General features: G+C 40.2%; 1 protein-coding gene across 1 annotated transcript; it reads left to right on the forward strand.

The window, feature by feature from the left end:
- Positions 1-23: 23 nt before the first annotated feature.
- Positions 24-12,188, forward strand: znf106b (zinc finger protein 106b). The gene is made up of 21 exons (XM_044169989.1): positions 24-1,226; positions 1,684-1,823; positions 1,937-1,998; positions 2,581-2,784; positions 2,901-4,208; positions 4,309-4,669; positions 4,763-4,823; positions 5,501-5,655; positions 5,985-6,045; positions 6,125-6,884; positions 6,993-7,027; positions 7,138-7,268; positions 7,642-7,776; positions 8,111-8,227; positions 8,631-8,822; positions 9,319-9,381; positions 9,668-9,787; positions 9,951-10,022; positions 10,117-10,188; positions 10,424-10,570; positions 10,787-12,188. The coding sequence occupies exons 2-21, from the start codon at positions 1,686-1,688 to the stop codon at positions 10,841-10,843; spliced, it is 4,251 nt and encodes a 1,416-aa protein (XP_044025924.1). The 5' UTR covers positions 24-1,226; positions 1,684-1,685; the 3' UTR covers positions 10,844-12,188.
- Positions 12,189-12,482: the final 294 nt, after the last annotated feature.

Consider the following 12,482-nt stretch of genomic DNA (forward strand, 5'->3'; position numbering starts at 1 on the left):
GTGAGTTTAAATTTTATAATAGAAAGCGCAGTTCCTCAAAGAAGTGCAATTAGCCGTATCAATTTAAATATTATGATAAAGGATATAATTAGGGATGTAAATAGAGATATATGGGAAATCGATCTGGAAAAGAGGGAGAAATGTTAATCGTGTGATTAAAAATCTTCAGAATGCTTTACAGATTGTTGAAAGTTGGTCATGTAACTGGGGTTTCAAGGTTTCATTTGCTAAATCATGTTGCATGTTGTTTACACGAAAGAAAGCACCAATTAGCGTCAACTTATTTCTATTTCTATTAGAGAGAGTGTCAGAATTCAAATATTTAGGGTTAGGGTTTGATGATTCTCAAATGAAGCAGATAGAAACAAAATGCAAGAAAGCTTTATTCCTCATGAGGAATGTATGTGGCTATGACTGGGGAGCCGATAAACAGTCACTGTTAAATATACACCGGGCGCTAAAAAGATCCACTATTGATTATGGATGTATAGTATATGGAAAAGCATGTAAAACAATTTAACAAAGACAAGGCTTCAGAACAGAGCATTAAGACTATGTTTAGGGGCTACGAGAACAACTCCAATAAATGCTCTGTTAGTAGAAGCTGGTGAGTTGCCATTACATCATCTTAGACAAGACAATAAAGGGAGACATTGTGATATACAGAAGTCATTTCATGTTAAACAGCTTAAAGGAGGATATCATTGCACGACTAAGGTTTGAGCATGCAGGTTTTCACACCACATTAAATATAATGGGGAAAAGTCAATCAAATCTATGTCAGTGGTGTAACACTCTGGAAGATGTAAAATACATTATCAGGCATTGTAGTAAATATAATTCAGCGAGGGAGACATTAAGAAATATAGGCTAGTACTTGAGACAGGGCAGGAATGGAGTTTAAAATCACTACTGAGCACAGGGCAGGACTTCAGGGAAATCAGAAGGGGGTTGGTAGGTTATATAATACAGGCAGGATTAGGAAATAGTGTGACTTTTTTGTTTTTGTTTTGTTTGTTTGTTTTTCTATAGACCAATCAGTATTCAGGTTATCTAATGCCGTTAACTCTTCACCATTGACTGTACATAAATACACCCCGACACAGTAAGTGGCGGTATGCACCTTTAAAGTTGGTTTGCGATCCGCCAATAAACACAACGAAGAAGAAAAAGAAACATGGCGGTTGGGCAGCAGTTGAGTGTTGTTGCCATGTGAAGTTTGACTGGTAACTATGAGCTATTCATTTAAAACTAATATTTTGTTCAGTATAATCCGTTAAGAAGTTGCCTAAATGCCGTTTTCTTTTCCCAACGGTTTGTCGTAACGCAGGGACCGTTAGTCTGCCGCAGTTTAGTCCACCTCCAACGTGTTAACCTGTAGTCAACGCTGGCTAGTTCTGACTTGACAACCGCGTTGTGCTGCTGTTATAAGTTTAGGCTCGATGATTGCAGTGTTATATTGGTTGCAAACTGTGTCCAGCATTCACGACTAATACCGATATAATGTAAATACCACCAACAGACTATGATGATCTGAGATCATGGCCTATAGAATGGCTATAATCTTTATTCTGTGATGATGTGATGCTACTGAGACACTGGCTTTACTGATCCTATATTTAATGCTAGTGCAAAGCTTTCATATATGTGCTGTTATCATTTGCTCTTGTTTCACCTGTTCAGAAATGGCAACGGTTCAAACCCCACATGAGGAGATGGGTAAAACCCCTGTGAAGAAGAAGAACAACAACAACCACGCACTATTCGCCCAGAAGACCAAAAAAAGCTACTGTAGTTTGTGTCGCAGGTCATATTTTAAACATGTAAGTGTTACCAAGACATTTAAATGAGTAGCAGTGCTGGCTAATATTAGATTTTTCAACATGCAGCCGTTATAAATTATCTATAATCTTGACAATATTTCTCTTAACTACAGGAAGCCCAAGAGCATATGCATGGTATGCTGCATCACAGAGAGCTGGAGACAGTGCTGGGCAAGTGAGTAATATTTCTGAAATATACAAAGTGTACCTGCTCTCTTTTAATCATTTTTCACTGAGGGATGCAAAAATACACCAGTATTTTTAAGTTTAAGTAAAACATACTTGATGAGACATTTTGAACTGAGGTATAGTATGATCTGAGAAAAGAAGAATACCACTTTATGCACAACATATTTCAAGGTTGCATTCTTCAGGAGTATTTTCCCTACATCTGGGTATCAAATCTCAATACTTTTTTGTGCCACCTGGAATGTGTTCTAGTATTTATTTTATTTAGCAAAAGTTCATGTACAGTTGCTTGTATTCCTTAAAATAAGGTATCAAAAAATATCGTTTTGGTATTGTACTGAAACTCGTATCTGTGTCATATCAGCAGTAGTATGTCAAATGATACCCAGCCCCAGAGTGTTTCCCTGCCATACTGAGATAACATAACCATAAAATGCATTGACCCAAAACTCTCATGGGCGCCATTTTCTGTTCTAATTTTTAAAATCAGTTGCTAGAGCTAAAAGCAGGGATTCTGACATCTACTCATATCTAACAAAAATTATTGTTTATGTTCTTCCATTAACAGGGGTTCATTTCATGAATGTCAGGCGTGTAAGGAATTCTCCATGGGTTTAAATGAGTATGCTCGGCACATCTCCACCTCTCAACACAAAGCCAAGTTAAAGAGATTGATGTCTAAAAATGTAAAGCCCCTCTCTCTGTCTAAGACTCTGGGCACAGAGACGATGGACCGAATCCTGGAGAGAAACAAGACGCTGAAGAAAGAGGAGTAAGAATTTCACCTGTTTAACTGTAATTGAATCAAAATGATATTAGATTTTGCATTTTATTCTCTGAATGATGTAATATGTTGTCATTTTGAAACACTGTCTATTTCCATTACAGGAAGAAAGCAATGAAAAAGAAAAAAAAGAAACGGAAGCAGGTAGCTGGTCAGAAGCGTGCACAAATGCTACAGGGAGCCACCAGAAAAAACACGGTCGTGTCCAAAGTAGTGAGGATGGAAAAATCAAAACAAGTGAACATGAGGATACTGAAACAGATGCGGGAAACACACCAGGAAGGAAGCAGCAATGCCATTGTTCAAAACAAAGAGAATAAAGTGTGCAGTCTGCAAAGACTTCTTCACCAAAGAGAATCAACTCTGCAGAATCAAAGCGGAAGATTGGCTTGTTTTCCTGGAAAGCCTGCAGGTCGAATTAGGTCGAATCATCCTGATGTTCGGGATCAGTTCACCCAATCAACTCACCAGCAGAGGTATGATGACAACTTTTCTGTCAACAATCAGTGCAGCAAAGTCAAGATTTGGGGCTCCCAGACAGACAGACTTGTTAGAATACCACACAGGACCCAAAGAGAGGCCACTAACATGCCAGGACAAATAACCGTCAGCCAGCATGACCGTTACAACAACAAGCAGTACGAGTGTGCAACAGACTTCACCAGTGATAACCTCCCTCAGAATGGAGTCATCATCTTTGATCACGACCGGAGTGAGAGTACGGGATCTTCTCAGCCAGGACGGGAAGGTTCACATTCAGCTCAGCCTGACTCAGCAAACCGATCCGTCAACGCAGCTCCAATACGGGACGTCGACGTCAGTGCGATGCTATGGCAAATCAGAAGAGCGCTGGGTGTGAGGGAGCCATGTAGAGCAGATCGTGAAGCCCGGAAGCAGAACAGCGAGGGAGGTGTCCGGGTGGCTGATCACAGGACCACGCAACAAGCTGGAACTGAGAGAGAGCGGCCGGCAGGTGGCTCCTTCAGTAACCACGCCAAGGAGGCTACACTTCGCATCACCTCTGCTGCAACTACATCTGTGCAGTCCTCACTGGTCTACAAGCCAAAGCAGACAACAGTCAAAATGACACAAGGAGCGACTCAGCATTGTAAAAAGAGCTCAGTCGTTGCAAGTGACTCAAACGGACCATCCAACAGCCGGGAGACCGAATCTTCCACTTCACTCAGCCGATGTTCTGGCAAGACCACATCCTCTGAGCCCAACCTGAACATTGCCCGCAGGGTTCGAATTGCCCACAAATCAGGGAAATTTCAGGGGGAGAAAGAGGCTGAGTTTACACCAACCCTGAATAAGTTGCAAAGCTTATCAGGGGCCAAGAGTAAGTTGAGCTGGAGGGAGATGTACGAGGAGATGAAAAGTAAGAAGCAGGAGAGGGTCAAAGGCAAGCCCAGGTAAGCCTCTTCTCGTCTTTTCAACTGCATCCATTTTACCCTGTTTGCCAAACAGAAATTCAACCTTTTTTTAATCTGTTTTAATTCTGTGTGGTAACAGGTTTGGAATTGAGTTGGCGAACCCTCTGTCTGACCAAGAAAGCTCAACACGAGCAGAGGACAATGACTTGCCTCTGTCAGAAGGCTTCCACTGGGAGTCGCTCCCAGACAGTCCATCAGGTGCGCACTGGACTGGACTGCATCCTCCACCGCAGGACGCGGCAGATAATGACTCTCACGCGGAAACACAGTTAGATTCTCAGATGCAGGAGCCTTTGGAGCAGCCTGGTGCAGCACAGGAAGGTTGCAGCAGGCAGACGGTCGAAGCTGTCTCTGTGAAGGTGGAACCAAATCCTGAGGTTGAAAATGGAGATGCGAGAGACAACAGTGGTGCCAGCAAGAGGAAACACAAGGCGGTAACAGTAAGTAGTTTACTTAAGTGTAGGGCATAGCTGAAACATCCAGCTTGCCGATATATTTTTATTGTTGGAATTTAATTATCATTTATTCTGCAGTGTGATGGCATTTCTGATAAGGAGCCAAGTGGACAAAAGAAGAAAACAAAGTCAAACAAGGGTAATTCTGAAATTGTTTGTGTTGTATTTTAAATAGGAATCTTTATACTATTACCAGTTCCATAATAAAAACAAGGTAATGTGTTGTTATAACATACAGTGAAAGATTTATGGCATTTTCAAGCATTATTATTTTATAGTAGAAGTGTAACTAAATGCACGTACAAGGCTATTGGAAAACAGCATTGATGAAAAGAGTAATGCCTGCGACTCCCAACCACTAATTTATTTAGATGCACAACGTTTTGATCCCAGTTGTGTCATCAGGTCAAAAAAACTCTATTTTTTAAATTTTTTATAAACTGATGAAGATAAGGCTAGGATCAAAATGTTGTCAGCAGTCGAGTTGCATTGTGGGTAATGTAGGTGCCGGGTTTTGACAAGGAACAAGAATATGGGGAATAAAAGAGACATTATCTCTGGTCCTGCTGCATCGATTTCTATCCTTTTTTTTTTTTTTTTTTAAACTGTCCATCGTAAGTGCGATGCTAAATCAATGGAGTACTCTTTTAAGGCATTTTCATTTTGAAATGTATGTCAGCTAAAGACTGTAAAAGCTGTGTTATCATTTAGAATGGACCACCGCCAACTCAACCTCTCAGTAATGTTTGAGATTTATTGGATGATATTTGGAAATATTCACAGTTTGTATTTTTCCCTTGTTTTCTTGCTCTGTAGACCAGGACCAAATGGACCAGCTGTTGGCTGTGTCTCTGAGGGAGGAGGAGCTGAGCCACTTGTTACAGGATTTGGACAAGTCTCTGGTCCAGTCCCGCAATGCTCTGCAAGCTGCCTACACAGAAGTCCAAAGACTCCTTCTATTGAGACAGCAGGTACCACCACTAATGAAAACTCAGTATCCTCTTTTAAGGCTTTTTTTAACTGATGGTATGTAATTATTTAATTATTTTATCTTGTTTTATATCTTGTGTTTTGGATTTTATTTACTTTTATTATTTGTTTTTACTTTAAAGCACTTTGTAACTTTATTTTGTAAGTGCTATATAATAAAGTTATTGTTATCATTATTAGTATTATTATTATTATTGTTGTTGTTGTTGTTGTTGTTGTTAAAATTAAGGAAATATCACATAAATCTTTCTTACCTTTTCCTCAGGTGTCTTCATGGGTTTACATTAAATTGTTCTTCCTTCTGTTTTAGTGTACTGCTGAGGTCAACAATCTGAGAGCCAAGCGCATTGAGATCCTGCAGGGGATGCAAGGTACAGTATATTCACCCTTTGCTTTAAATGGTTTATAGACAACAAATAGTTGACCTTTTCCTTTCTTAATCTCTTTCAGGAGGATACTCGGGAGCATCTAATGTAGCAGAGAAAGCCTCCACCCCCTCAGCAGGGGCTGCTGCTGCCGTGCAACCAAGACTCTCTCCCCTTCCTTCTTCTAGTGCTTTCCCCATCTCCTCCAGCCAGCAATCACCCCCCACAAACCCAGCATCTTCTATTGGCCAACCTCATCTAACCCCGCTTGCCATGCCAAAAATGCCAGTAAAGCAAGAAATCTGCCAACGACCTACAGTTTCCTGTAACCCTGATACACCTCAGGTACCAGTGAGCCAAGCTGTGCCCCTGTTTCCCTCTGATTTTCTCCCTTCACTGCTGGTCACATCACCATGCTTAGCTGCTCCTACAACTGCTGTTGCTTCTCTCAAACAACTCAAAACAGCGTGCTCTACATCAGCGAATACAAACCCTTCTCCCGAATCATCTGCCAGGCAACAGGAGCAAATGACGAGGGAGGGGTTAAAGGACTGCGTAAAGACAGGGAGGTCGGCGAGAGAAGAAGCTGAGAGTGATTCTGAGGAAGAGACGGGAGGAAATCTCGGCAAACAGCCGGCAGCAGAGAAGCTCGATGGAGGAAACGAGAGCGATGACTCTGTCGAAATGATGGAGCCCTCCAACCTGGTGGTCATTGATATTGATGAATCAGACAATGAGGAGACCGTCTCAAATGTTCCTGTCCACCAAGTGCCTCCTCAGAAGTCTGTCAGTGTGGAGTTCAGTTCAGCGAGCACGCAGACGTTTCAGCAAAATGAAGTTGAGAGGTGAGGTGACTTCATAGGATATTATGGTATAGAATCCTTAACATTACAGGGATGCTTTACCTGTAAATGTGAAATGTGACCAACTTTTTTTCTCTCCTCACCACTAAGAAAAGTTAAGCCTCCAATTGTGCCAGTTCCTCCAGGTGAGTATTGTATTTCCTGTTTGCATTAAGTCTCACAGAACATGTTTAGATGCAAACATAATATAAAGCTATAAAAATATTGTTTTCACCGTAATCACTGTATTTTTCAGAGTGTGTTGATGAGGAGCCGTCCTTGGGAGCTTTTTTGAATCACACAGGCCCCGTCCACGGCCTCCAAGTTCACGAGGGCCGGTTGTATACATGTTCAGGGGACAACACAGCACGAGCCTACGGTCTGATGGTATGTTGATTTTATTCCATTTATACCCACTTCTGTCAGACTTTGTCCCTGCTGAAAACGCTATCCTTCCTCAGACAGTAAGCAAATATAATCAAACCACAACAATCCCTCTGTATCAAGCACATTAATTGGCTGCTATTTAAACTCCTCTTCCAGGAAAAAAAAACTACATGAAAAGTAAAGTAAAATTCTAAATAAAGTTTTTACTCACTGCTGTTGATAAAATTTATCTTTTAGCATTTTTGACATACCAAGCAGCAAAGACCATTTTAATACAAATACCCCAAAATATATTCAGCAATTGAGAATTGTGATCCATAAAATATATAATCTGTGAAATAATAAGCTATATATTTTGTCTCTGTGTATCCAGACCAGGGAGTGCCAAGCAGTGTTTGAGGGTCACACAAACAAAGTCAACTGTCTGCTGGTGTCGTCCCTCCCAAACAAGCCGGCACGCCTCTACACCGGATCCAGTGACCAGACTATCCGCTGTTACAACACTAAGGTACACGTCTGGCCAAGCCATATTGTGGAAAAAATATAAAATTCTCACACATTTCTCCTTGTGATTTGTATTTGACACTTTAACTCTTATTAAGCCTGCTGATATCATAAATTTGTCCTATTGGTCGCAGAGCAGCTTTAACTTTACGTAGGTGGGGTTTCAGTGTGAACCCAGTAGATATAATTTACTTGCTGAGTTCCTACTGGGTTTTTAACCATCATACTTTAAATTTCACACCCACTTCTGTAAGCTTAGCACTGCCTCCTATCTTGTGTTTTGCATTTTTTGATGTTGTTGTAATTTGAGGATTTATTTCTCAACATCTCACCTCTAGTCTAAGAAGTGTCTGGATCAGATCTCTCTGTCAGACAGAGTGCTGTGTTTGCACGTCGCCTGGAACATTCTGTTTGCAGGACTCGCCAATGGATCAGTGGCCAGCTACGACTTAAAGGTGAGTGAAATGATTTTAATAAAGGGAAAATAACTTTTTCACATCTCTTTGCTCTTGTGCATAATTTCACTACTATGAGTGGTTGGTATTTATTATGCTTTGACATTAAAAAACACTCATCTGCGGTAACTTGAGTAATCATACATCATAACTGGGTTTATTTTAGTCAGATTATGTCAAGTGCTCTGGTCGACCTGTAACCAGAGCACTTGAGTGATCAGGCTAAAAAAATAGTTCTCCATATCTGATTTTGCAGTGTTGTAGACTATATTTGCAGAGCAAACGTCTTGCTTTTATCTTTGTCTGCCAGAGTAATTTTCTGGCAGCTGCTTAAAAACTTGAGTGGTGATTAATGCTCCCCGTCTCATATTTTCTTCCACCTCATCCTGACCTCTCTCGTTAGACTCTGAAGGAGTTAGATGTGTTTGAGTGCCATGGTCCGCGAGGTGTAAGCTGCCTGGGTACGTCGCAGGAGGGCGCCCGCCGAGTGCTGCTGGTCGGCTCCTACGACAGCACCATCAGTGTACGAGACGCCAAGAGTGGCCTGCTGCTACGCTCGCTGGAGGGTCACACCAAAACTGTACTCTGTATGAAGGTGAGGAGATAAACCCACTTCTGAACACTTCAACTGAGAGACTAAATAATTAGAGATTTTACTTGTGTTTGAATGGAAACCAATGTAATGTGTTACTGTTGTAATGTAGACACTCAAAATCCAATTTGACTTAAAACTGATTTTGTACCACATAGCCATGTGATTCAGACCAGAACTGAAAACGTTATTTACTGTTAATTCTGTTCATTCTGTTCAGAAAACATTAAATCTGTATTCATATTCAGATTTTGACACTTGCTGATGCTTCTCAAACATCTTCAAAGTGACTAAATGACATTCACATATTCATAAGACTACAAATAGTTTAAATTCTGTAGTAAATCACTGTACTGACAATTGGTTTACAAAGGTCAGTTCTTCTATGTATTGTAGATGAAATGTAGATCATCAAAGAGATTATCACTTGTATATCAGGTGTACTGAATTATACTTGTTGTTGTTGTTGTTATTATTATTATTATACTGTTGTTTTCAGGTGGTGAATGACCTGGTTTTCAGCGGCTCCAGTGACACGTCTGTTCATGCCCACAACATCCACGTAAGTGTTAAAGATTACCAGGAGTTTAAATTCGATGGACAGGCACTAGCAGTTTGTTTTGATGCCCTGTAACATTACAAATCTATTACCCTGAACATTTCTTGTGTGTTGTCTTGTTACTGAGGCGACCAACACGACATTAAAAAAGTTGAGACTGTTTGGATTGATAATCTTAAATTATTAAAATGTTCATTTATGCCGAGTGCGTTTGCGCTTTGGTTTATTTCTGTGTCAACTTCATGCATTCGCTGTCACCATTATTTTTGCCTTCCATCTTTATTTGTAGACGGGTGAGTTGGTTCGTATCTACAAAGGTCACTGCCATGCCGTCACATCAATAGTTATCTTGGGGAAAGTGATGGTAACAGCCTGTCTGGATAAACTGGTCCGAGTTTATGAGCTACAGGTACGGTGTTTAAGACTCAATTTCAGGCCACCATTCGAAAATATCTTAAATTTGACTTCTTGAAACCTGCACATATCTAGTCTCATGGTTTTAGACTAAACCTTGTATCTGTCTTCTTGTGAATTATCTATGTATTATTCATTTGAACTTTGTGTCTATTTAGTCCCATGACCGCCTGCAGGTGTACGGGGGTCACAGTGACATGGTGATGTGCATGGCCATACATAAGAGTGTGGTACGTGGACTAAAACTGGGCTGGCCATATTTTATAATTTAAGCTTGCATGACAGAGGTTCATTTTGTAAATGGATATTGTTTGTCCCACCCAGGTCTATACAGGCTGTTATGATGGCAGTGTTCAAGCTGTAAAGCTCAACTTGATGAAGAACTACCGCTGCTGGGTAAGGACTCTTTATACAGAGAGTGAATCTCAAAGGAAATTTTAGATATTTTAAATCAGATGATAAGATTTGCATCAATTTAATCTGAGTTCACACTTTTTTTTTCAGTGCCCACACTCTTACAAGAAAAATACATTCTTCTTCTTGAAGATATTTAATGATTATAAGATTTGTTCCATTTTCCGATTGACTTGTGTCTTAACATATGTCTTTGTGACCATCGGCCTCTGTTCAGTGGCAGAATTGCTCTCTGATCTTCGGCGTGGCAGAGCATCTTGTGCAGCACCTCCTCAGAGATCACAGCAACCCGAATCTGCAGACGACCAAATGTCGCTGGAGAGGCTGCAGCAGTTTTTTTGCCACACAGCAGTCAGTTAGACAGGTAATGAACTGACACCATCTTATTTTCAACAAAGTGAAGATTACCATCAGCTCATTAGCTAAGCAATGTGTTCTTTAGTCATAAGTAATCGTATATTCTGACTAATAGCTTTGTTATCAAAAGGAGTGCCTTCACACCAAGCACATGAGTACATTTGGGCAGGTTGAACATTACCATGAGAACAGCTGCTCAGTCTTGTTTGTATTTTTCCTGCAGGAGCTGCCTGAACACATGCAGAGCCACGTGGAGAACGACAGTAAAGTGCAGCCTTGACAGCAGTGAAGAGATGCAGCAGATGAGGCTGGAGTTTCATCATTACAACACATCAGTGGATTTTCTTTTGTTTCAAAGTTCTTTTCAGGATTGTTTGGTTTTATTTTGCATTAATTTCCTGTGTTTTTCTAGCTTTTGAGGTGCTGATCACATCTCTTTGGTCTTGTGCATACTGTATGACCTCTGTAAGGCCACTTGTTATTGATCCCTGAAGCTGTATGATAGGATTGAGACGTTCAGTCTTGCTGTTAAAATAATTACTTTCTGCTATTTTCTTCATCAGTTATTTGCAGGTTATCAGTAATTAAGCTTTATTTGAGGAGTTAAATGATTCAGTACTCTACTTTTTGGATCTGTTGACATGTTTTTTCTTATCACCATGAATACATGACGTGGCTTTATACACCATACAATATATATTATACAGTAAGCCTCTTCAGAAATGTCATTAGTATATGTGAAGCTAATCATTCAGAACATTTTTACAACAATGCTGCCCTGACATAAACACCTCGGAGCAGCTTTTACTGTGAACTAACTTCAAAATCAATCTTGTTTAGATTTGTATTGGTGATTTGTGGAGGTAACATGTTTTAATGTTGGCTGAATATGTTAAGGCCTCTGTGTCTGAACACATCAAATCTCAACACCCAGTTTGTGAAACCATCTGCACACTCATGATGGACAGTTTATAAAAAAAAAAAGAAAAAGAATCAAAATCGATGCAGCAGAGCTATAGATATTTTCTTTATTCAAAACGTTCTTCTTCCTTGTCAAAACCTGGTGCCTACATTCCCCACAATGCAACTTGACCAGCAATAGCAATAGTTCGGTCACACATTTGAATACGTTATGCTAGTAGGAGCTAGTTTCAAGCAGAGATGAGGAGTGAGTTACAGAGGTCCGGTTACCTCATTTCTTTCTAACGCCTTCTTTCACTTCTTTTTTTCATTTTCAAACTCGTAGTCTTCAGACCCAATCGACGCTGCCTCAAGTGACATCACTTGAGGCAATCAGACTTCGCGCAGCTCCGTCTGGAGCTACAAGGCTTGTATAGGCTATACAACTTTTTATGCAGTAGTACGCCAAGACCTGTAAACAGACTGTGATGTGTAAAATTGGTTGAGTTCCCCTTTAAAGATGATGTACAGCCTGTATTTCTCAACCTTAGACATTAAGGATTATTCTTGGTAATTTTAGGAAGGGCTTTCCCTTCCTTTAATCAGCAGGTCTTTGAGGAGTGTCAAGAGGATTTTCAAATCCTTTATAAAGTTTTCAGTGTCAAAGTGACGTGTACATGGGCAACAGCTCAACTGTGGAAATAAACTGGCTGAACTTGCTGGTATACTGTATTAATTAAAGAACATGCTGTTTGGGAAACAACTCCAGAGTTTAAAATCAAGGCTAATATTTAGCAACCTGTACTTTCTGTATAAATAATACATTTCGTACCTCTACCCACCTGCTTTCAAGTCAGATTTCTCTTTTTTTTTTATTGGAATATTTTCCAGATTTTTGGTTTTTCTTCATACAGTTACATGGCTTGTTATTTTTCCTGATATCACGGTGTAGAGACAATGAGTCAAGAAATAATTAAGGATACAAACTGTTGTCTCTTCTCACACTTGCACACTTGAGA

This window comes from Siniperca chuatsi, linkage group LG16 (assembly GCF_020085105.1).
Source record: "Siniperca chuatsi isolate FFG_IHB_CAS linkage group LG16, ASM2008510v1, whole genome shotgun sequence".
Lineage (NCBI taxonomy): Eukaryota > Metazoa > Chordata > Actinopteri > Centrarchiformes > Sinipercidae > Siniperca > Siniperca chuatsi.

What these genes read in the sequence shown, in the direction of transcription:
- znf106b (XM_044169989.1), top strand. Translation starts at nt 1,686, where the DNA reads ATGGCAACGGTTCAAACCCCACATGAGGAGATGGGTAAAACCCCTGTG. An exon ending in TCCTTCTATTGAGACAGCAG is followed by an intron (nt 5,656 to 5,984) that starts GTACCACCACTA and finishes CTTCTGTTTTAG; the next exon opens with TGTACTGCTGAGGTCAACAA. An exon ending in TCCGAGTTTATGAGCTACAG is followed by an intron (nt 9,788 to 9,950) that starts GTACGGTGTTTA and finishes GTGTCTATTTAG; the next exon opens with TCCCATGACCGCCTGCAGGT.